At 43.2% G+C, this 24585-nt stretch overlaps 1 protein-coding gene across 2 annotated transcripts in view; it reads left to right on the top strand.

Moving 5' to 3' along the window:
* LOC126272443 (uncharacterized) overlaps nt 1-23608 on the top strand; it is a 65157-nt gene extending 41549 nt beyond the window's left edge. Inside the window, exons 4-5 of one of the 2 annotated variants that reach the window (XR_007549223.1) lie at nt 21616-22344; nt 22557-23607. Coding sequence is in view for 1 of the 2 variants with exons in the window: in XM_049975318.1 (XP_049831275.1) it covers nt 21616-21990 (375 nt within the window). In the remaining variant the exon portion in view is untranslated. Of the gene's footprint in view, nt 1-21615 lie in introns of both variants that reach the window. The other variant, XM_049975318.1, reaches the window with a different exon arrangement.
* The last annotated feature ends 977 nt before the right edge of the window (nt 23609-24585 follow it).

The raw sequence follows: 24585 nt of genomic DNA, 5'->3' as shown, positions 1-24585 counted from the left end.
CATTAATCCGTGATTTATTAAGTTTTCAAATTTATGCTGACATTTTGATCACCCGGTATAGTGTGCAGACGTCGTTTTACAACCTACGAGAGAATTGTGTATCTAATTAAGACCTGCGGCTCCGTGCGTGCAGGACAGACCATAGCCACTACTGCTGGTGAGCGACGTAGCTGCAGCGCTGCGTACAGTTGGTTATACGCCCTGGAGACGGGCCGTCACGGCTGCTGGACTAATTAACAACAAATCATTCCGGGGCTCCGTGGAGATCCGGGAGGGGAGGGGGGAGAGGGCACCTGGCCACTACGTCCTTCCTGGCACCGCTGAAGGCTGAGGCACCGGGCGCCACTCCGATCACAGATGCTTATTCCACACTTGTGTACTATTTCTTGTAAAACTGGACCATCTCCCTGCCATATAATCACACCGAAGGAATCCAGTAACGAAGAAAGTTAACTGTGGTTTTCATTAATTCTTCAGTCTCTTGACATATTTGATGCTCTCCTGTCATCTGTTTTTAACTGATCCGAATTTTTTTTTCTCTGCTTATCTCTTTTCCGCCAAGGCCTTCTATGATATGCTTTACGTATTCTAATCTTGGTCTGTCTGTAATACACTGCCTGACAAAAAACATGAAGTACCCACCAGGGGAAGAGGAAACGAAATGAAACTACACGATTCAGAAGGGTATGCTGTTTCAATGATAAAAGCACGTTAAATGTATAAAGAACTTGGCAGAATGAACCCACTTATCAGTATTGATTTGCAACCCTTCTTGGCCTTGATGCATGTACTGATTCGGTGCGGAATGGTGTAATAAGGCCGTTTCATGCTCTTCTGACGCAAACTGGCCCAGAGCTGCGTTAACAGGTCCTTTATATCGTGGATATTGGCACGGAGACTGAGTTTAAGTGCGAGATGGTCTAACACATGTTCTCTTGTGGTCAGTTTTGGGTACCTTACTGGCCACTGTAGTAACTCAACACATCATACAGGCAGTTGACCGCCCCGGTAGTTGCCGGGCACGGTATCTCAGCGTGTTCGGTCAGGGGGATGGCTGCCCTCCGTAATAAAAAAAAAATGAGTTAATGGATGAACAACGAACTGAAACGGATGTCTTTCGACGTCCGCCCAGAGCATATACAACGAACGAAAACGATCAAAATTGGGGGGGGGGGGGGGTAGCTGAGTGGTCAGAGCAACAGAATATCAATCCTAAGGGCCCGGGTTCGATTCCCATCTGAGTCGGAGATTTTCTCCGCTCAGGGACTGGATCTGTTGTCCTAATCATCATCATTTCATCCCCATTGACGTACAAGTCGCCGAAGTGGCGTGAAATCGAAAGACTTGCGCCGGGCGAACGGTCTACATCTACATCTATATCGATTCTCTGCCAATCACATTTAAGTGCCTGGCAGGGTGTTCTCTAATTATTCCAATCTCGTATAGCGCGCGGAAAGAACGAACACCTATGTCTTTCCGTACGAGCTCTGATTTCCCTTATTTTATCGTGGTGATCGTTTCTTCCTCTGTAGGTCGGAGTCAACAAAATATTTTCGCGTTCGGAGGAGAACGTTGGTGATTGGAATTTCGTGAGAAGATTCCGTGTCAACGAAAAACGCCTTAATGATGTCCAGCCCAAATCCTGTATCATTTCTGTTACACTCTCTCAGATAATTCGCGATAATACAAAACGTGCTGCCCTTCTTTGAACATTTTCGATGAACTCCTACAGTTCTGTCTGGTAAGGACCCCATACCGCGCAGCATTATTCTAAAAGACGAAGGACAAGCGTAGTGTAGGCAATCTGCTTAGTAGATCTGTTACATTTTCTAAGTGTCCTGCCAACGTAGTTTTTGGTTAGCCTTCCCCAAAACATTTTTGTGTGTGTTGTTTGTAATTGTAACACCGAAGTATTTAGTTGAATTTGCGGCTTTTAGATTAGACTGATTTATCATGTAACCGAAGTTTAATGAATTCCTTTTAGCACTCATGCACTCATTCGTCATTTAGGGTCAACTGCCAATTTTCGCACCATTCAGATTCTGTTCTAATTCGTCTTGCAGTTTGTTTAGTTTTTATGATGACTTTATTAGTCGATAAACGACAGCGCCATCGGCAAACAACCTAAGACGGCTTCTCAGATTGTCTCCAAATCGTTTATACAGATACGGAACAACAGAGGGCCTATAACACTACCTTGGCAACGCCAGAAATAACCTCTGTTTTACTTCATGACTTTATGTTAATTACCCGAAGGGAGGCCCTAGTCAGACGACATTTATTTTACAGCCGCGCGCGATTAGCCGAGCGGTCTAGGGCACTGCAGTCATGGACTGTGCGGCTGGTGCCGGCGGAGGTTCGAGTTCTCTCTCGGGCATGGGTGTGTGTGTGTGTGTGTTTGTCCTTAGGATAATTTAGGTTAAGTAGTGTGTAAGCTTAGGGACTGATGACCTTAGCAGTTAAGTACCATAAGATTTCACACACATTTGAAAATTTATTTTACATAGACAGTTTACAGAGACCATTGCCAAGGTTGACGAGAACTTTCCCCACGAAAAATGGAACCACAATGCTATCGCATGACAAGAAACACATGGAGACGCCGGCTGTCCGTGACGTTTTCTTGTACCGTTATAGTTTCCTCACACACTACCAGCAAATAATGGTTTCCAACACCATTAATCCAGGGGTAACAAGGTGTTGTCTCTTCAAAGCATTGTATGAATTGAACCTCTACCCATGTCGCCGTTATACTCAACAATAATGGTCATCCGGAATAGAGCAGAACTGAGATTTATCAGTAAACACAGTGCGACGCCAGTCATTAGCTGTCCATGCTTCTCTTAGTTCCTGATGACGCTGTCTCAAACAAATAGGTGGCATCTCTGTGTCCCTCACAATGATTAGAGACACGCGGTCATCAACGCCCGTACCAAGTCCCCATATTTTCACAGTCCAACTTTTTCTCACTGTCCAATTTAGCCACTGTCACGAATGATGATGATGAAGATGAAATGATGAGGAAAACACAAATACCCAATCCCCGGGCAGAGAAATTCCCCAACACGGGCGGGAATCGAACCCGGGACCCCGTGTTCCACAGGTAGCAACGCTAGTTCACAATGATCAGTCAGTACATTACGTTGTTTACGGCCCTTTTACACTCTGCACTACCGACCGCGCCAGCTCACAGCATTAAGTAGCCGAGCGGTCTAGGGCGACTTGTCACCGTCCACGTGCCCCCCCCCCCCCCTCCCCCACCAGAGGTTCGAGCCCCCGTCGGGCATGGGTGTGTGCGTTGTCCTTAGCGTATGTCAGTTTAACTAGTACGTAAGCCTAGGGACCGATGACCTCAGCTGTTTTGTCCCATAAGACCTTCGATATTTCCAATTCACTCAAATGTATTGTTGCAGCAGCTCACGTTGAGTACAGGAAATGATTACATTTACAGGTCAGTAGCAAGGCTAAAGAAAAATCAAGACACGTTCATAGGATTTGTCGACCTGGAAAAAGCGTTCGACAATATAAAATGGTGCAAGCTGTTCAAGATTCTGAAAAAAGTAGGGGTAAGCTATAGGGAGAGTAGGGTCGTATACAATATGTACAACAACCAAGAGGGAATAATAAGAGTGGACGATCAAGAACGAAGTGCTCGTATTAAGAAGGGAGTAAGACAAGGCTGTAGCCTTTTGCCCCTTCTCTTCAATCTGTACATCGCGGAAGCAATGATGGAAATAAAAGAAAGGTTCAGGAGTGGAATTAAAATACAAGGTGAAAGGATATCAATGATTCGATTCGCTGATGACATTTTTATCCTGAGAGAAGGTGAAGAAGAATTAAATGATCTGCTGAACGGAATGAACAGTCTAATGAGTACGCAGTATGGTTTGAGAGTAAATCGGAGAAAGACGAAGGTAATGAGAAGTAATAGAAATGAGAACAGCGAGAAACATAACATCAGGATTGATGGTCACGAAGTCGATGATGTTAAGGAATTCTGCTACCTAGGCAGTAAAATAACCAATGACGGACGGAGCAAGGAGGACATCTAAAGCAGACTCGCTATGGCAAAAAAGGAATTTCTGGCCAAGAGAAGTCTACTAATATCAAATACCGGGCTTAATTTGAGGAAGAAATTTCTGAGGATGTACGTCTGGAGTACAGCATTGTATGGTAATGAAACATGGACTATGGGAAAACCGGAACAGGAGAGAATCGAAGCATTTGAGAAGTGGTGCTATAGAAGAATGTTGAAAATTAGGTGGACTGATAAGGTAAGGAATGAGGAGGCTCTACGCAGAGTCGGAGGGGAAAAGAAAGTGTGGAAAACACTGATAAGGAGGACAGGATGATAGGACATCTGCTAAGACATGAGGGAATTACTTCCATGGTACTAGAGGGAGCTGTAGAGAGCAAAAGCTGTAGAGGAAGACAAAGATTGGAATACGTCAAGCAAATAATTGAGGACGTAGGTTGCAAGTGCTACTCTGAGATGAAGAGGTTGGCACAGGAAAGGAATTCGTGGCGGTCCGCATCAAACCAGTCTGCAGACTGATGACCAAAAAAAAAAAAAGCACAAACTGTTCAAAGGCACAAGGTATTGACCGAAGCCGAAACACCCATATTAGTACGTGGAGTAGACTCCACAGTCGGCAATGCAGGGGATGATTCTCGCATCCAGTCGATCTTACAGATGGCGAAAGGTGTGCTGGGACACGTTATTCCACGCCTATTCACGTAGTTTTATAATAGTTGTTGGTTGACGAGTCCCCCGAGTCATTTATCGTGCAATCATGTCACTCAAGAGCTCGATTGGGGACATGTCCGGAGAAGTTGCTACAAGTCCTGTAGAGCACGTTGAGTTTCACGGACGGTCTGTGGGCGAGCATTATCCTATTGCAACAACACGTCACCGTCCTGCTGCAAAAACGGTAAAAGACTGGTCTATCAACATTCTGCACGTACCGAGCGCACGTTGGCACCCGCTTTAGCAACAACAGTGGTGAACCAGAGTTGTAACTTATCGCAACGCACGCAATAAGGCCTGGCGTTGGATGTCCTGAATGAATGCACTCTTCGAGACAGCTCTCTCCATGTCTACGTCGTACAAGCAAACGACCATTATTTGTGTGCAGACATAATATGCTTTCGTGGCTGAAGATCACGGAGCTCCATTCCATCTTCAAAGTGATACTCTAACGGCACCAGTCGAATCGTGTAAGTGGCGTGGCCTTAGTGGAGAACCGGCTAGAAATGTGTGTGGCTGTCGTCCCACTACTAATAACGGCAACAGTTTCGTGTTGACGCATCTGGCCTCACAGACGCTATCATCCACGCCTTGCTAGTTGTACGATCTGCCAATGCTGCCTTTACAATATGACGATTCTGAAAGGTGTCTGTCCTGACTGAACATCCAGAACCTCGCCTGTGGGTATAAGAATGTTCACGTGACCACTCATACCAGCATCGTTAAACAACTAACGCAGCACGGACGCAAGAAGGGATGTCGAACAGATGTGCAGAACTATAGACCTATATCTCTAACGTCGATCAGTTGTAGAATTTTGGAACACGTATTATGCTCGAGTATAATGACTTTTCTGGAGACTAGAAATCTACTCTGTAGGAATCAGCATGGGTTTCGAAAAAGACGGTCGTGTGAAACCCAGCTCGCGCTATTCGTCCTCGAGACTCAAGAGGGCCATAGACACGGGTTCACAGGTAGATGCCGTGTTCCTTGACTTCCGAAGGCTTTCGATACAGTTCCCCACAGGCGTTTAATGAACAAAGTAAGAGCATATGGACTATCAGACTAATTGTGTGATTGGATTGAAGAGTTCCTAGATAACAGAAAGCGGCATGTCATTCTCAATGCAGAGAAGTTTTCCGAAGTAAGAGTGATTTCTGGTGTGCCGCAGGGGAGTGTCATACGACTGTTGCTATTCACAATATACATAAATGACTTTGTGGATTACATCGGAAGATCACTGAGGCTTTTTCAGGTGATGCTGTGGTGTATCGAGAGGTTGTAACAATGGAAAATTGTACTGAAATGCAGGAGGATCTGCAGCGAATTGACGCGTGGTGCAGGGAATGGCAATTCAATCTCAATGTAGACAAGTATAATTTGCTGCGAATACACAGAAAGATAGATCCCTTATCATTTAGCTAGAAATTAGCAGGTCAGCAACTGGAAGCAGTTAATTCCATAAATTATCTGGGAGTACGCATTAGGAGTGATTTAAAATGGAATGATCATATAAAGTTGGTCGTCGGTAAAGCAGATGCCAGACTGAGATTCATTGGAAGAATCCTAAGGAAATGCAATCCGACGACAAAGGAAGTAGGTTAGAGTACGCTTGTTCGCCCACTGCTTGAATACCGCTCAGCAGTCAGGGATCCGTACCAGATAGGGTTGATAGAAGAGATAGAGAAGATCCAACGGAGAGCAGCGCGCTTCGTTACAGGATCATTTATAATCGCGAAAGCGTTACGGAGATGATAGATAAACTCCAGTGGAAGACTATGCAGGAGAGACGCTCAGTAGCTCGTTACGGGCTTTTGTTAAAGTTTCGAGAACATACCTTCACAGAAGAGTCCAGCAGCATATTGCTCCCTCCTACGTATATCTCGCGAAGAGACCATGAGGATAAAATCAGAGAGATTAGAGCCCACCACAGAAGCATATCGATAATCCTTCTTTCCACGAACAATACGAGACTGGATTAGAAGGGGGGACCGATAGAGGTACTCAGGGTACCCTCCACCACACACCGTCAGGTGGCTTGCGGAGTATGGATGTAGATGTAGATGTAGATCTTGTGTGGCAATTCTCTCAAAAGACCGTCCCGACGCACAGAAGATTACAATTTTTGAAGTCTTTCAAACTCACTCAGTTGGCTGTATAAAGCACGAGTGTGTCTCCTTGGGATGATTACCTGCTTACTTCATAGGTTTGCATCGCACTGAGCAATTGGACTTTGAGCATTCCGTATTATAGAGTACACATAGATTGCTCCCTGATAACTATGCGACTACGCTATATACTGGGGACGACGTTGAAACCGTTATCTGCACATCTGCACATCTGCTATATTCCAGGTGGAATATGCCGTCATCAGATCATAGTCGACATTGTCTTTCCATGTGCACTAATAGCTGTTCCAGCAGTGTGTAATCAATTACATAACCGCCAATGGTGTGTATGTGTATCAAGTTTCCAGAGGAATCGTTGCTCTGCCTGGATACCGTAGCAAACCTGTCACTTATCTATCCCTCTTATATTGCCTTCTACAGCCATTTGTCTCCACCCATTGCTTTTAGCACTTCTTCATTTGATCCTCCGCTTCCCACTTAATTTTTAATATTATTTCACAGCACAAATGGCTGTGGAAGGCAATAGAGAAAAGATTGAATAATAACGAAATGATAAAGTTCTATGAGTCGGGGCATTCAATGTCAGAACTTTGAATGTCGTAGGGAAAATAGTAAAACGTGTCAGAACACTGTTGAAGATACAACGAAAAAAGCATGCCAAATTTAATCAGACGAAAACTCTCCAAGATTGGCGATCTTTTACGGAAGCTCGACATTTAGCATGGACGTTAATGCGAGATGCTTATAATATTACCACAACGAAAATTGTCTCGAAACTTGACCGAAAATCCGAAGAGAATCTGGTTGTATGTGGAGTATGCTTGCAGCGACATGCAATCAATGCCTTCTCTGTGCGTTAGCAATGGAGGTACTATGGAAGACAGTGTTGCCAAAGCAGAGTTACTAAACACAGCATTGCGTAATTCCTTCACCAAAGAAGACGAAGAGAATATTCCAGGGGAATCAATAACAGTTGCCAACACGAGTGAGATAGAAGTGACAACCTCGGAGTAATGAAGCAACTTAAAGCACTACAAACAAGTCTTCTAGTCCAGGCTGTATACCAATTAGGTACCATTCAGAGCATTTTGATGCAACAGCTCCATACTTACAACCGTTCGCTCGACGAAACATCCGTAACCGAAGATGGAAGGTTGCACATGTGACACCGATAGTTGGAGTAATCCACTAAATTATTAGCCCGCATCATTAACGTCGATATGCAGCAGGATTTTGGAACATGTATTGTGTTCGAAAATTGTGAATTACCTCGAAGAAAACTGTCTATTACCACACAGTGTACACGTATTTAGAAAACATCGCCCGTTGAAACATAACTAGCTCTTTACTCGCATGAAGTGTTGAGTGCTATTCAGAAGGGGTTTCAAATGGATTCCGTATTCCTGGCTTTACGGAAGGCTTTTGACACTGTACCACACAAGCGGCTTGTAGTGAAATTCCATGCTTATGGACTATCATCTCTGTTATGTAACCGGATACGTGATTTCCTGTCAGGGAGAGTACAGTTCGTAGTAACTGGCGGAAAGTCAACGATTAAGACAGAAGTTTCCCAAACTAGTATTACAGGCCCTTTCCTGTTCCTTATCTACATAAACGATTTGGGAGACGATCTGAGCAACCGTCTTAGGCTGTAGGACTATGCAGATGACGCTGTCGTTTATCAACTGGTAAAACTTTTTCTAAGTCTTTCTGCAATTTGTTTTGATCTTCTGACGACTAAGTAAAGTCATCAGAAGATCAAAACGAATTGCAAGACGATTTAGAAAAGATATCTGAACGGTGTGAAAATTGGCAATTGACCCTAAATAACGAAATGTGTGCGGTCATCCACATGAGTACTAAAAGGAATCCGTTAAATTTCTGTCAAATCTAAAGGCCGTAAATTCAACTAAATACCTAAGAATCACAAATACCTAAGAATTAGAAATACTGGCAACCTAAACTGGAAGGAACGCACAGAAATGTTGTAGGGAAGGCTAACCGAAGACTGAGTGTTATTGGTAGGACACTTAGAAAATTTATCAGATCAACTAAAGTAACTGCCTACATTACACTTGGCCGTCCTCTTTTAGAATTCTGCTGCACGGAGTGGGATCCTTACCAGATAAGACTGCCGGAGCACATCGAAAAAGTTCAAAGAAGGGCTGCACGTTTTGTATTATTGCGAAATAGGTGAGAAAGTGTCACTGAAACGATACAGGATCTGGGATGGCCATTATTAAAACAAGGGCGTTATTCGTTGCGGAGGAATATTCTCACAAAATTCCGATCATGAACTTTCTCCTCCGAATGCGAAAATATTGTTTTTTTTCTTTTTTTTTAGACATTTAAACGTGATTTGCAGAGTATCCATGTAGATGTGGATGTAGATGTAGATGAAATCAGATACTGGACTGTAAGCTGTACCAAGGAGGAGATATGGGCTCAGATTACAATTTAGTAGTGGTGATGAGTTAGCTGAAGGTTAACAGATTAGTCAGGAAGAATCGATACGCAAAGAGGTGGGTTACGGAAGTATTAAGAAATAACGCGATACTCTTGAGGTTCTACGACGCTATAGATACTGTGATACTGTGTATCTCAGTAGGCAGTTCAGTTAAGGAGGGGAAAAAGTAACTGCGAAGAACCTACGAGTAACAGAAAAAGACATTGGTTGATCGTTGAAAGGAGGGAGGACAAACGTTTTCAGGGAAATTCGGAATAAAGAAATACAAGTCACTCAGGAATGAAATAAAAAGGAATTGCAGGGAAGGTGAGAGATAATAGCTGCATGAAAAATGTGAAGAAATCGAGAAAGAAATAACTGTCTGAAGGACTGTCTCAGCAAATAGGCAGGTAAAAACAGCCTTCGGTGAAATTAATGGCAAGGAGGATTACATTAAGATTGCAACGGGAATTCCACTGTTAAATGGAGGTGTGAGAGCACAGATTGGTGTGAAGAGTACGTTTAAGGCCCAAAAGAGGGGAAACATTTGTCCGATGTGATCGAAGAAGAAACAGGAGTCGATTGAGAAGGGATAGGGGATCCAATATTAGAATCAGAATTTAAGGGAGGGTTGGAAGTCTTACGATCAATTACGGCAGAAGGGATTGATGACATTCCATCACAATTCCTATAATAATTGTGGGAAGTGGCAACTAAACGACTACTCAGGTTGGTGAATAGAATGTATGGGTCTGACGACATACCATCTGAATTTCGGAAAAATATCGTCCATACCGCTCCGTAAACTGCAAGAGCCCACAAGTGGGATAATTATCGCACAATTAGCTTATCAGATTACGCATCAAAGTTATGAGAACAATTTACAGAAAAAAGATGACGATCAATTTGGCTTTAGGAATGGTAAAGGCACCACAGAGGCAATATTGACTTTGCGGTTGATAACGGAAGCAAGACTAAAAGAAAATCAAGAGACATTCAAAGAATCTGCCGATCTCGTAAAAGCCTTCAACAATGTAAAATGGTGCAAAATGTTCGAAATTCTGACAAAAATAGGGGTAAGCCATAGGGAGAGACAGATAATACACAATATGTACAAGAACAAAAAGAGACAATAAGAGTTGACGACCAAGAACGAAGTGATCGTTTTAAAAAGGATGTAAGATAAGGATGTAGCCTTCTGCCCCTACTGTTCATTCTGTACATCGAAGAAGCAATGATGAAAATAATGGAAAGGTTCAGAAGTGGAATTAAGATTAAAGGTGAAAAGAGAACAATCATACGATCCGCTGACGACATTGCCATCATGAGTGGAATGAAGAAGCATTACATGATCCCCTGAAATGAATAAACAGTCTATGAAGTACACTATATGGATTGAGAGTAACTCGAAGGAAGACGAAAGTAATGAGAAGTATCAGAAATGAGAAAAGCGAGAAACTTAACATCAGGATTGATTCTCACGAAGCAGATGAATGTAAGGATTTTTTCTAGCTGGGTGGCAAAATGACCTATTCAGGGAGAGGCAAGGAGGACATTAAAAGGAGACTAGCACTGGTAAAAATGGCATTCCTGACAAAGAGAAGTCTATTAGTATCAAACATAGGCCTTAATTTGAGGGAGAGGCTTCTGAGAACGTGCGTTTGGAGCACAGAATTGTGTGGTAGTGAAACATGGGCTGTGGGAAAACCAGAACAGAAGACAATTGGAATTTTTGAGATGTGGTGTTACAGACGAATGTTGAAAATTAGGTGGACTGATATGGTAAGCAATGAGGAGCTTCTAAGCAGAATCGGAGATGAAAGAAATATGTGGAAAACACTGACAAGGTTAAGGGACTGGATGATAGGACATCTGTTAAGACATCAGGGAATGTCTTTCATGGTGCTAGAGGGAGCTGTAGAGGAAATAAACTGCAGAGGAAGACAGAGATTGGAATGACTGAGGACGTAGGTTGAAAGTGCTATATTGGGATGAAAAGGTTGGCCAGGAGAGAAATTCCTTTCAGGCCGCATCAGAACAGCCAAGAGACTGTTGGCATATTTTTTCAAGGAGTATCTGTGTGTAAACAAGTTCTGAACCCAAAAATATTGGGCATTACATTCACTGGGAAAGGTCATATGAACTAGTAAAACTTGCAAACGTGCAGTAAGTTTAACCGAAATACACTATGTGATCAAAAGTATCCGGGCACGCCATAAAAACATTTTTTCATGTTAGTGGGGCACTCCGCGGAACTCACAGACTTCGAACGTGCTCAAGTTATTGTGTGTCACTTGTGTCATACGCCTGTACGCGAGATTTCCACACTCCTAAACATCTCTAGGTCCACCGTTTACGACGTGATAGTGAAGAGGAAACGTGAAGGGACACCTACAGCACAAAAGCGTACAGGCTGACCTCGTCTGTTGACTGACATACACAGCCGACAGTTGAAGAGGATCGTAATGTGTAATAGGCAGAAATCTATCCAGACCACCACACAGGAATTCAAAATTGCATCAGGATCCACTGCAAGTGCTATGACTGTTAGACGGAAAGTGAGAAAACTTGGATTCCATGGTCGAGCGGCTGCTCGTAAGCCATACATGACGCCGGTAAATGCCAAACAACGCCTCACTTCCTGTAAAGAACGTAAACATTGGGCGATTGAACAGTGGAAAAACGTTGTGTGGAGTGACGAATCTCGGTACGCAATGTGGCACGACGATAGCAGGGTGTGGGTATAGAGAACGCCCAGTGAACGTCATCTGACAGCGTACCTAGTGCGAACGGTAAATTTAGGGAGCAATGTTGTTACGGTGTGGTCGTGTTATTCACTCCTTGTTGTTATGTGGCACTATCACGGCTCAGGCCTACATTGATGTTTTAAGCACCTTCTTGCTTCCCACTGTTGACAGCAATTCGGGGGTGGCGATTGCGTCTTTCAACAAGCTTGAGCACCTGTTCCTAACGCACGGCTTGTGGTGGACTGGTTACCTTACAATAAGATCCCTGTAATGGACTGGCTTGCACGGAGTCCCGACCAGAATCCTTTAGAACACTTTTGGGATGTTTCGGAACGCTAACTTTGTGCCAGTCCTCACCGACCGACATCGATGCTTCTCCTCAGTGCAGCACTCCGTGAAGAATGGGCTGTCATTCACCAAGAAAGTTTCCAGTACCTGACTGAACGTATGTCTGCGAGAGTGGAAGCTATCATTAAGGCTAAGGGTAGACCAACACCATACTGAATTCCAGCATTACCGATGTAGGGCTGCACGAACTTTTAAGTCATTTTTTGCCAAGCGTCCGGAAACTTTTGATCACATAGTATATTTGAAGCATTTATGGTATCGTGGTGAACAATAAATATTTTTCACAGTTTTATTACATTAAAAAGAACTACTATATCATCATAAGAAGGGAACAAAACACCACCTCCCTCCCTTGATACTGAGGGAGTTAATGTGCTCTTGTCGAAAAGCATAGTTTGATAACAGAATTACATTATAAGGAAAGTAAAGATTTTTTCATTATTATCAAAACACTCGTGGCACTGCTCAAAACCACGCTGACGTTATAGCTACCCCATGTAAGGGAAAATATTTTATCTCGCAGTGAAAAACGTTTGTCATCTTCTCCTGATAATGTGAATATATGTTACTGCACAAAGAAGAATACATGAGATTTAGCCACGTACGTTGCATCTTGCAGCAGTTTTGAATGAATTTCGCCGTACATAAGGGCGTTACAGCAAAATTTATAACTGGAGTTCCACACGTGTTTTGTACTTAAAATCCTTACTTATTTTGGTACATAAATTGACTATATTGCAAAGATCTAATTTTTCAGAAACCGTGTTTTTCGAAATGTCTATGCCTCTATATCGTTTTCTTTTTCAATGTTCTGTTATTACATGGCTTTGTTGGAACATAACAAATTTGTATTTGCGTATTGTTTGGTAGTTCGTTATGGATGGGAAAGGGAATAGAATCTATAAAGGTGGTTCAAATGACTCTGAGCACTATGGGACTTAACTTCTGAGGTCATCAGTCCCCTAGAACTTAGAACTACTTAAACCTAGCTAACCTAAGGACATCACACACATCCATGCCCGAGGCAGGATTCTAACCTGCGACCGCAGTGGTCGCGCGGTTTCAGACTGTAGCGCCTAGAACCACTCGGCCACTCCAGCCGGCTCTATACAGGTTTTAAAGACCTTTATCACCATAGTTCCAATTAGTGAATGTTGCAGCCTTCCTCCAAAGATATTTTTAAACATTGCCTCATTTAGGGTAAAATGATTAGCGTGTTATTTTAAGTCAGATGCGTTTTGTACTCTTACACGAAGTCATTGCCATCAAAGCAGTACACTATTTGAAATAAACGAGTCCAAAGTATCAAACAAAAAGAAAAGGATGTTATCTGGTCAGCCATAATTTTAGGTAATTAAAAAAATTTAATACATGCATTACGCAGTCACCTGAATGTGGTCACGTGTTAAAATAATGAATAACCGCCGATGGAAGCGCGGATCACTGTGAGACCCTATCCAGCGTGGATCACTGTGAGACGCACAGAAAGAGTGTCAGTGAGGTTCTGGAAGATACCGACAGGGACTGTTGAACCGTGACAATTCCACTGCCATGGCCAACTGCACTACGCTACTCGGTTGAGAAACCAAGGCACGAATAGCACGATTCAGGTAGTCTCACAGATTCTCCATTTCGTGTAAGACCGGGGAGTTTGGTGGGCCGTGGAGTGCACTAGACTCATCTTGGTGCTCTTCAAACCCACTCGTGTATTCTACGAGTTTTATGACATGCTGCATTGTCTTGCAGGTAGGTGCCATGGAGTCGAAGAAGAACAAACTGCATGTATGTGTTTCATGGTCCCCAAGGATGGATGGGTGTAATCAGTGTGTTTTCCAGAATGACGAAAGCTGTGAAAACACTTTCCAGATGATAATGCATTTAGGGTGTTTGTTTTTAGACATTTCACGCCCTACACGCCAACGCCATCTGTCCGAGGGAGCATCTGAAAAAGCCCGCTCTCGGCACTCAGAGGAAGGCTGGTTGCGGTACTTCGGTGGAAATATCAGGCTTCATCGCTGATGAACAGCAGTCAGCTTGTGTGCACGAACCAGATGCCTGCTGCAAAGGCCCATAGGTAGCAGCGAACGCTTAATGGTCGCCATTGGTTCATCTGGGAGGCCAGGTGCTAAACAGTTGCATGTATGTTCGTTCGCACATATCTCCACAGCCAGTTTTCAATCCTTCCACCTATGTCCTATTGTGCACCACAGGTGCCTCGGGGCCTGTTTTGCGTAGAGTCATTTGGCCACGCACGGTATATTTTAACCTTTTTGGCGTGAGAATCGTTTACAAACTTAGCCGTTTCGGAAATCCCTCCATCCATGGCCCAAAAGTTAATGGTCCACCCCCACTGGACGTCAGATAAATCGCTCCGTTCCAGCGTTACCTTAATGCCTGTGTTCCATGTCCGCCGGATACACTTTATACAGTGTGTTACAAAAAGGTACGGCCAAACTTTCAGGAAACATTCCTCACACACAAAGAAAGAAAATATGTTATGTGGACATGTGTCCGGAAACGCTTACTTTCCATGTTAGAGCTCATTTTATTACTTCTCTTCAAATCACATTAATCATGGAATGGAAACACACAGCAACAGAACGTAACAGCGTGACTTCAAACACTTCACAGCCGCCCACAATACGAGCACGAAGAGTCTCTACATTTGGTACCGGGGTTGCGTAGACAAGAGCTTTCATAAATGAAAGTCAAGAGGGTTGAGGTCAGGAGAGCGTGGAGGCCATGGAATTGGTCTGCCTCTACCAATCCATCGGTCAACGAAGCTGCTGTTGAGAAGCGTGCGAACACTTCGACTGAAATGTGCAGGAGCTCCATTGTGCATGAACCACATGTTGTGTCGTAGTTAAAAAGGCACATGTTCTAGCAGCACAGGTAGAGTATCCCGTATGAAATCATGATAACGTGCTCCATTGAGGGTAGGTGGAAGAACATGGGGCCCAATCAAGACAACAGTGCCTGCCCAAACGTTCACAGAAAATCAGTGTTGATGACGTGATTGCACAATTGCGTACGGATTCTCGTCAGCCTACACATGTTGACAGTGAAAATTTACAATTTTATGACGTTGGAATGAAGCCTCATCCGTAAAGAGAACATTTGCACTGAAATGAGGATTGACACATTGTTGGATGAACCATTCGCAGAAGTGTACCCGTGGAGGCCAATCAGCTGCTGATAGTGCCTGCATTCGCTGTACATGGTACGGAAACAACTGTTTCTCCCGTAGCACTCTCCATACAATGACGTGATCGACGTTACCTTGTACAGCAGCAACTTCTCTGACGCTGACATTAGGGTTAGCGTCAAGTACACGAAGAATTGCCTCGTCCATTACAGGTGTCCTCGTAGTTCAGGTTTTCCCCAGTCGTGAGTGACAGGCTGGCATGCTCCGTGGTCCCTAAGACGCCAATCAATTGCTTCGAACGTCTTCCTGTCGGACACCTTCGTTCTGGAAAAACGTACCGCGCCACGGCTATTGCCCCGTGCTGATCCATACATCAAATGGGCATCTGCCAACTCCGCATTTGTAAACATTGCATTGACTGCAAAACCACGTTCGTGATGAACACTAACCTGGTGATGCTATTATTGTGGAGCAATGAGTAGCATGTCAACATAAGCACCGAAGTCAACATAACTTCCTTCAATTGGGCCAACTGGCAGTGAATCGAGGAAGTACAGTACATACTGACGAAACTAAAATGAGCTCTAACACGGAAATTAAGCGTTTCCGGACACATGTCCACGTAACATTTTTCCTTTATTTGTGTGTGAGGAAGCTTTCCTGAAAGTTTGGCCGTACCTTCAATGTAACACCCTTTATATCCAGAATGAGATTTTCACTCTGCAGCGGAGTGTGCGCTGATATGAAACTCCATGGCAGATTAAAACTGAAGGTAGGAGACGGATACTGGCAGAAGTAGAGTTGTGAGTAACGGGCGTGAGTCGTGCTTCGGTAGCTCAGTTGGTAGAGCACTTGCCCGCGAAAGGCAAAGGTCCCGAGTTCGAGGCTCGGTCGGGCACACAGTTTTAATCTGCCAGGAAGTTTTACCCTTTATATCCTTCAATGCTAGGGCTGACCCCTACTGTTTGTGTGTGGTTGTTGTACGTTAACATCGAACGTAGGCAATGATCACATTGAAGTAACTGGATCGTTTAATAAAGATGTAGAAAAGTTGTACGTTACATCCATTACGTATTCTTTGAGGCTTTGTGTACATATGAGATTTCTCTGTAGGCCGCATTAACTCGAGAAATCTGAAGGACTGCTCCATCAGGCTGTGTTTTAAATTACTTTTCTTGCCCAAATTTACACTTGCAAAAAGCTGTGTAAATAAAATATTTTAAAACACAGTGTGGTGGAATAAATTTGTACATCATATTTGACAAGGGTTTTTTGTATTTTTAATTGATAATAGAGGCCCTTTGGATTCTTTTGTTGCCGGCCCTTGTGGCCGAGCGGTTCTAGGTGCTTCAGTCTGGAACCGTGTGAACGCTACGGTCGTAGGTTCGAGTCCTGCCTCGGACATGGATGTGTGTGATGTCCTTAGGTTAGATAGGTTTAAGTAGTTCTAACTTCTAGGGGACTGATGACCTGAGATGTTAAGTCCCATAGTGCTCAGAGCCATTTTTGATTATTTTGTTACATTTGATTTAAGATGCACAATTTAAATTATTTCGGTAGTTTTGAACATGGAGCTTCATTATGCAATTCAGATGAAGCGTAGGCTTTTTATGCATGAATATACTACGGTATTGTCAATATCTTAATGTCTTACTGATAAATAATTTTGATTGTTTCGGTAATTTTGAGAATGTTGACAAAAGTATTCAGATTAGTCAAATAGTTTTGAACGTGATGCTAATTTACGCACTGGAGGTGAAGCTTATAGGTTTTTTTTTTAAAATAATACAGGTAGATCAGATGCCATTGATCGTGGCAAAAAGTACAGGAGGTGTGTGTGTGTGTGTGTGTGTGTGTGTGTGTGTGTGTGTGTGTGTGTGTGTGTGTGTGTGTGTGTGTTTTGAAGAGGGGAGGCGTGAGCGAGGCTTTAGAATCCCATCTGGAGATGTCTGGAGCGCAATATGTGTGCTGGAAACTTCACAGCCATCCTGCCTACAGCATTCTTGGAAACACACTCAGTTAACAGCTGTGCATAATATATTTACTTTTTGTACTTCACCCATGACAACTTCAGAGCCTGGTTCTTTTACAGCAACTACACACTTTTAAATTTGCTGTTAATAATCATAATAGTTTGAAATCAACAGTAACGTTCATATAAAGAAATATTTAAGGATGAATAGTAAATAATTTAGGATTTGTCAGTGGAGACCAATTTGAGTAAAAATTCCCGTATAATGTGATCTAATTTTATTAGTTACATGGCTATAGCGATTAGTGTTCAGTTCGTGTTGTGGTACTCTAATTTATTTATTGATCCTTATTCTTGTCTTTAAGTTCAAACTGTGATGGTGTGTTTTTCAGCGGTGATTCTAATTTGTTGGACATTTATACAGTATCTCTTGATCTTGTCACACGTGTTTATAAATGACGAGTATGTCACTACCGTAAATGTGGATGGTCTTAGTAACGGGAACGCTGCTACTGTTTGAAGAGAATGTTGTAGACGATTACATTATTGATGATGAGTACCAAACTGAAGAGAGGATTGTGAGGTGCCCAGCAGTTACTTCTCGTCTGAATGTACACACGAGCGGAATGTTTATGATTTAGAAGACAGTCTTCTGTTGGTAGAATGCAGACTTTCAACAGGTACATGCAGAATTAGTTTATATAACGGTATCCCACTTACAAGAATACTGTGGATGGTACATATGAGGGGCCTCAACCAATATTTATAGCTGATTCAGTACCTTCAAGACAGATGTTAGCAGACGATTACAATTTTATCGTTGGCTAATCGGAAATCACTGATGAATCTCACTAATAATGTTTACTGACAGTCACTTTCACCTACGACGGTATCAATAACACTCTTAACTCGCATCGGTAGTCCGGTGAAAACACCAACGCTTTTCTGAAGAAACACTTTGGAGAACTTTCCTTTGTAAATGTGTGACGTTTTATAATAGACAGTGGACTGGGACCGTTGTGACACCACATCGTCCTACGTAACCCCGTTATGTAGACTACCTTGGAAATGAGATCCCAGCATTCTTGGGATAAGCTCCTTTTGCTACAAGGATGGGTACCCCCTTCCAGCACGAGGGAGCCTCTGCACATTTTTGTCACCATTGATTACTAAATACTGATGTTCCCTACAAGGCCATTATACAGAAGTGATCACATTATTTGGCCACCGATGCCCCTGCACATTATTCCAGTAAGGTTTTGCCTGCGAGTGTGATTGGTGGGCGTTCCTATTATGAAATGGAAGGTCAAGGTGAGAGAGGAAGAAAACGTTTTTTTTTTTCAAGAAACAATGGACTTTCTCTATTTTCTTTGTTTATCAACTTGGTTCTGGGTTACGTAAATAGCAGCATCTCAGCAAGTAATAAAAACTATATACATGTTATCGAGCGAGGTGGTTAGCACACTGGACTCGCATTCGGGAAGACGACGGTTCAATCCCGTCTCCAGCCATCCTAATTTAGGTTTCCCGCGATTTCCCTGAATCGTTTCAGGCAAATGCCGGGATGGTTCCTTCGAAAGGGCACGGCCGATTTCATACCCCATCCTTTCCTAAACAGAGCTTGCGCTCCGTCTCTAAGGACCTCGCTGTCGACGTGACGTAAACACTAACCTCCTCCTCCTCCTATACACATGTTGAATAGGACGACTAATGGAGTAGTTTATACCAGCACCACGTAAAAATTTTAGTTTTCCTCCTATTGACACGTAATCAGCATGGCTTCAGAAAACATCGCTCTTGTGCAACGCAGCTAGCTCTTTATTCACACGAAGTAATGGCCGCTATCGACAGGGGATCTCAAGTTGATTCCGTATTTCTAGATTTCCGGAAAGCTTTCGTCACCGTTCCTCACAAGCGACTTCTAATCAAGCTGCGGAGCTATGGGGTATCGTCTCAGTTGTGCGACTGGATTCGTGATTTCCTGTCAGGAAGGTCGCAGTTCGTAGTAATAGACGGCAAATCATCGAGTAAAACCGAAGTGATATCAGGTGTTCCCCAGGGAAGCGTCCTGGGACCTCTACTGTTCCTGATCTATATAAATGATCTGGGTGACAATCTGAGCAGTTGTCTTAGAATGTTCGCAGATGATGCTGTAATTTACCGTCTAGTAAGGTCATCCGAAGACCAGTATCAGCTGCAAAGCGATTTAGAAAAGATTGCTGTATGGTGTGTCAGGTGGCAGTTGACGCTAAATAACGAAAAGTGTGAGGTAATCCACCTGAGTTCCAAAAGAATTCCGTTGGAATTCGATTACTCGATAAATAATACAATTCTCAAGGCTGTCAATTCAACTAAGTACCTGGGTGTTAAAATTACGAACAACTTCAGTTGGAAGGACCACATAGATAATATTGTCGGGAAGGCGAGCCAAAGGTTGCGTTTCATTGGCAGGACACTTAGAAGATGCAACAAGTCCACTAAAGAGACAGCTTACACTACACTCGTTCGTCCTCTGTTAGAATATTGCTGCGCGGTGTGGGATCCTTACCAGGTGGGATTGACGGAGGACATCGAAAGGGTGCAAAAAAGGGCAGCTCGTTTTGTATTATCGCGTTATAGGGGAGAGAGTGTGGCAGATATGATACACGAGTTGGGATGGAAGTCATTACAACATAGACGTTCTTCGTCGGGGCGAGACCTTTTTACGAAATTTCAGTCACCAACTTTCTCTTCCGAATGCGAAAATATTTTGTTGAGCCCAACCTACATAGGTAGGAATGATCATCAAAATAAAATAAGAGAAATCAGAGCTCGAACAGAAAGGTTTAGGTGTTCGTTTTTCCCGCTCGCTGTTCGGGAGTGGAATTGTAGAGAGATAGTATGATTGTGGTTCGATGAACCCTCTGCCAAGCACTTAAATGTGAATTGCAGAGTAGTCATGTAGATGTATAACGTACTATACAGGTGAGTCAGCTGGCGTTACCCATTGGTTTTACGCAACTCACAACTCTTAACACCTTCAAAAAGCATGTGCAAAATTTTGATTTTCTCTAGTTCACGATGCGCCAACTATTGGTCCTACAAAAAAAATGAACAGAAGCACTTTGTAGGAAATTTAAGGCGATTAAATTTTGTATTGGGATACGTTTGCGCTGGAGGCCACCGTTTTGGGGTTATTCAAGAAAAATGTGTTTGTGGATCACTTTTGACCGTTTTTGTTGAATAATTCGAAAATAACGGCCTCTAGCGGAAACGTATCCGAGTACAAAAACTTAACTACATCAAATGTCCTACAAAAAAGTTCTTATTCTTATTTGTTTTCTCTAGGGCTAATAGCTTGCGTCTAGTGAGAGAATGCGAAAATCTTGTGCATGGTACTTAAAGTGGGGCGCGCGGAGTGGCCTCGTGGTTTAAGGTGCCATGTTACGGACTGAGCGATCCATCCTGCCGCAGATTCGAGTCCTCCCCAGGGCGTGTGTGTGTGTCGTTATTAACATAGTGTGTAAGTCTAGGGACCGACGACCTCAGAAGTTTGGTCTCTTAGGAATTCACACACACACACACACACACACACACACACACACACACACACACACACACACACTTAAAGATGTTGCGGCTTGCATAAAGCCCGTAGGTAGACACACTGAATCACCCCATGCAATAGTAAGGAGAAAGGATTATTGGCCATCTACCCAGTAATTCTTCATATTATCTTGAAACGCAAACAGATATTCTGTCTCCCTAAGAGCTTCTTTTTCGCTATCGAACTTCTGAGTTCGTTGTATTAAAGTTGTGTACGTGTCTTAGAGAGAAGAAGACAAAGGGAGACACAATAAACAAAATATTAATCACCACATACATGAATGAAATCCTTTTGAAGTCATATGAGTGTATTGTCATATTTTTTGCTAAGAATGTGTGCCGTGATTGTAAAGTTGGCTCTTTCCAGACAACTTCTAGAGGCGGCAATTAAGATCGACAGAAAGTGTAAACAACAGAGTAATCTGTTCGGTGATGAATGGCTTATATCCGTGAGTAATGTTTGGTTAGGGTTCTGACGTAGCTGTCTGCCCCGCAGATCGGGTTTTTCCTGCACCTGTCCACTTCCCGTGAGCTGCGCTCCGCCCACCTGGAGGAGCTGCTGCGCGAGTACCACAGCGCTCTGACGTCACGGCTGGCGGCCGGCGGGGTGGAGGCGGAGCGCGAGCTGCCGTGGACACAGCTGGTGAGCAGCTACCGGCAGCTGCGCCTCGGCGGGGTCGTCATGGCGCCCGCTCACCACCAACTCACCGCCATGACCGGCGACGTCGCCCGGAAGTACGTGTCGGCGGACGACTTCCAGCGCTTCATGGTCCGCGACCGCGACCAGGAGTTGCGCCACGTCTTCCTTTCTGATCCTGTCTACAGGAAAATCATGACGGAAGATATTGAAGAGCTTCTGGACTGGAAATAACCGACGCCACGATATACTATTACCTACATGAAAGCTAGCGACCGTCGTCCGTTTCCAAAAGATTTCTCTGCGCATAAGAGCTTGTAACACAGACCATTGTTTCGGAAGATGTTACAAGTGCTCTTGATCACCGTGTTGTCACTATTTAAGGCTTTACGTCTCGTAGTCGACGAGGTCAATGGAAAAGGACAGGCACGCACTGGGAAAAGACGGGGAAGAATCTTCTGTTTCCTTTTCAAGGGAGTGATACTGGCTATTTCTATCTGAGATTTGGGAAAAAAACGAAAAATACAAATTTCAACAGCTTTACTGTCGAACAATGTTTCCGTGTCATGCACGGAAGTGCTATAAGGTGTGTCCTTCCTTAGCTCTTCTTTAGTATTAACTATAAAGCTTGTTTCAAATAATACTGGCCGTGCGGTTCTAGGCGCTATAGTCTGGAACCGAGCGACCACTACAACCGCAGGTTCGAATTCTGCCTCGGGCATGGATGTGTGTGATGTTTTTAGGTTAGTTAGGTTTACGTAGCTCTAAGTTCTAGGCGACTTATGACCTCAGAAGTTAAGTCTCATAGTGCTCAGAGGTATTTGAACCAAGCCATTTTCAGATAATACTCACAAATTGTTGTTGCTTTCAACCGACTACTCATTATCAGTGACCCGATATTACTCCTTAACCGAGGCCAGCGTCAAGGCTTGCTCCCACTAGAATCACTGAAATTTTTCTGTTCCGGTGACATTTACATAAAACGTTAGACGCAGCATTACTCTTTATTGTTACGATGTTGGCAGTTTTCCTACCTTAACCGCATTCTTATGCAAGCTGCATGAATATTGTCAACTCAGTAGTGGCGGTGGATGTTACTTACTGCAGACGTGTTACTGAGCTTCATCGGGAAAGAAAAACTGTGTACTCCGCACACATATGCAGGAAATACAAGCCGTGGTATTCTGAGTAGCGTAAGAAACGTATACAGGTAGTTGTAATTTGCAAAGCGGCAACCTTTAATTGAAAGCATTGGGTAAGTGTATGATTTGTAGCGTCCGTAGTCGGCCAAAGTGGCCGAGTGGTTCTAGGCGCTTCAGCCCGGAACCACGCTGCTACTACTGTCAGGTTCTAATCCTGCCTCGGGCATCGATGTATGAGAAGTCCTTAGGTTAGTTAGGTTTAAGTAGTTCTAAGTCTACGGGACTGATGACCTCAGATATTGAGTCCCATAGTGCTCAGACCATTTTAACCATTTTGCAGCGTCCGTCTAGCTTCCTGTACACCGTACGTCGTACACAGTATTTTTCTGCAGAGTGCTGTCACACGTCACTCGAAAACTGCTAATGCATTGTAGCTGAGGTAATCGACTTCGGTGGAAGTTGTCACGGCATAATGACAAATGGCAAGGAAATAAAATACCAATGCTCATAGTTTCATTTGTTTTGCTACGTCGTTGGTGTACAACGACGAGGAAGCCACCTTGTAATAGCTCTTATTTATGTCACCATATATGAGTTGAAATGACATTTGCTTAATAGTAATTATCACAGACATAATGAAGGCTACTTGTAGTAGTGTCTTATCACCTTTTAACATATAGAGGTGGATTTTATAAAACTTTTCTCGATATTTTCTGAAAGTATTGGAATATTTAAAACACCCGCACCCGCACCTATCTTCAAACTTAATGACTGGTAGTTCCCCAGCTATTGGAAGTGATGTGCGAGTCTACGCCGATCTAGAATACAGTTCTCCCTTCAAATAATTTGTAAATATCCTGCTCTTCTCACCTTATTCGTAAAATTTAATTTTCTAGTATTATATTGATTACTGAGTGCAATATTCACCGCACCGCAATACCTTTTCAAGTAAGTACTACTGAAGCATCTTCCTTTCTTCGCATTGCTCTAATCACATTGTTAAGTAAGTATCTTCGTGATGTTGAATGGAGTGCCATGATCGTTGCTATTACAAAACGAAATAATTAACAACCTTCCGTCTAATAAGGCCACTGTACACAAAGGACAATACCTACACAGCAGAGCACTACTTGGTTACACACCAGGTTACATTTATTCTTTAATGGTTCACTTAAACAGGAAAACTGCAGTACAACTTAAGTCAGAGGCCAAGTTACCTTTAAAATAATTAAATTTACATTTAAGCTTCACAAATGTTATTGAAAATAAGAAATTACTTATGAATTATGTTAACAAAAGTGACTCTAGTACTATAGGCGGTATCAAATGAAAGGAAGAATGCAGATATAAATAATGAAGCGAAATGAAATTTGGAATTAAATTAGCAACTCAGGTCACATACCCGGAACGTAGGAGAAGGAAGCCGCTCAAATTATGGACATCACCATCACGGCTTGCAAAACTTACATCTGGTCAAGATCAGTTAAGGGACCGAATGAGATTTTCAGGACGACAAAGAAGACCCGAGACCATACTGGGAATCATCGGGGCGCTAGGAGGTCGTGAAGCTTATTCTCCAGGTACAGATTTCCAGTGCCTATAAGTGCAACAGCGAAACAGTGCTAAAAATGAACTAATACTGCATTGTGATATGTGACAGTTATGTCACATAACGCCCTCATCTGTC

This window comes from Schistocerca gregaria, chromosome 5 (genome assembly GCF_023897955.1).
Source record: "Schistocerca gregaria isolate iqSchGreg1 chromosome 5, iqSchGreg1.2, whole genome shotgun sequence".
NCBI lineage: Eukaryota > Metazoa > Arthropoda > Insecta > Orthoptera > Acrididae > Schistocerca > Schistocerca gregaria.
This window is presented reverse-complemented; position numbering and strand designations above follow the sequence as displayed.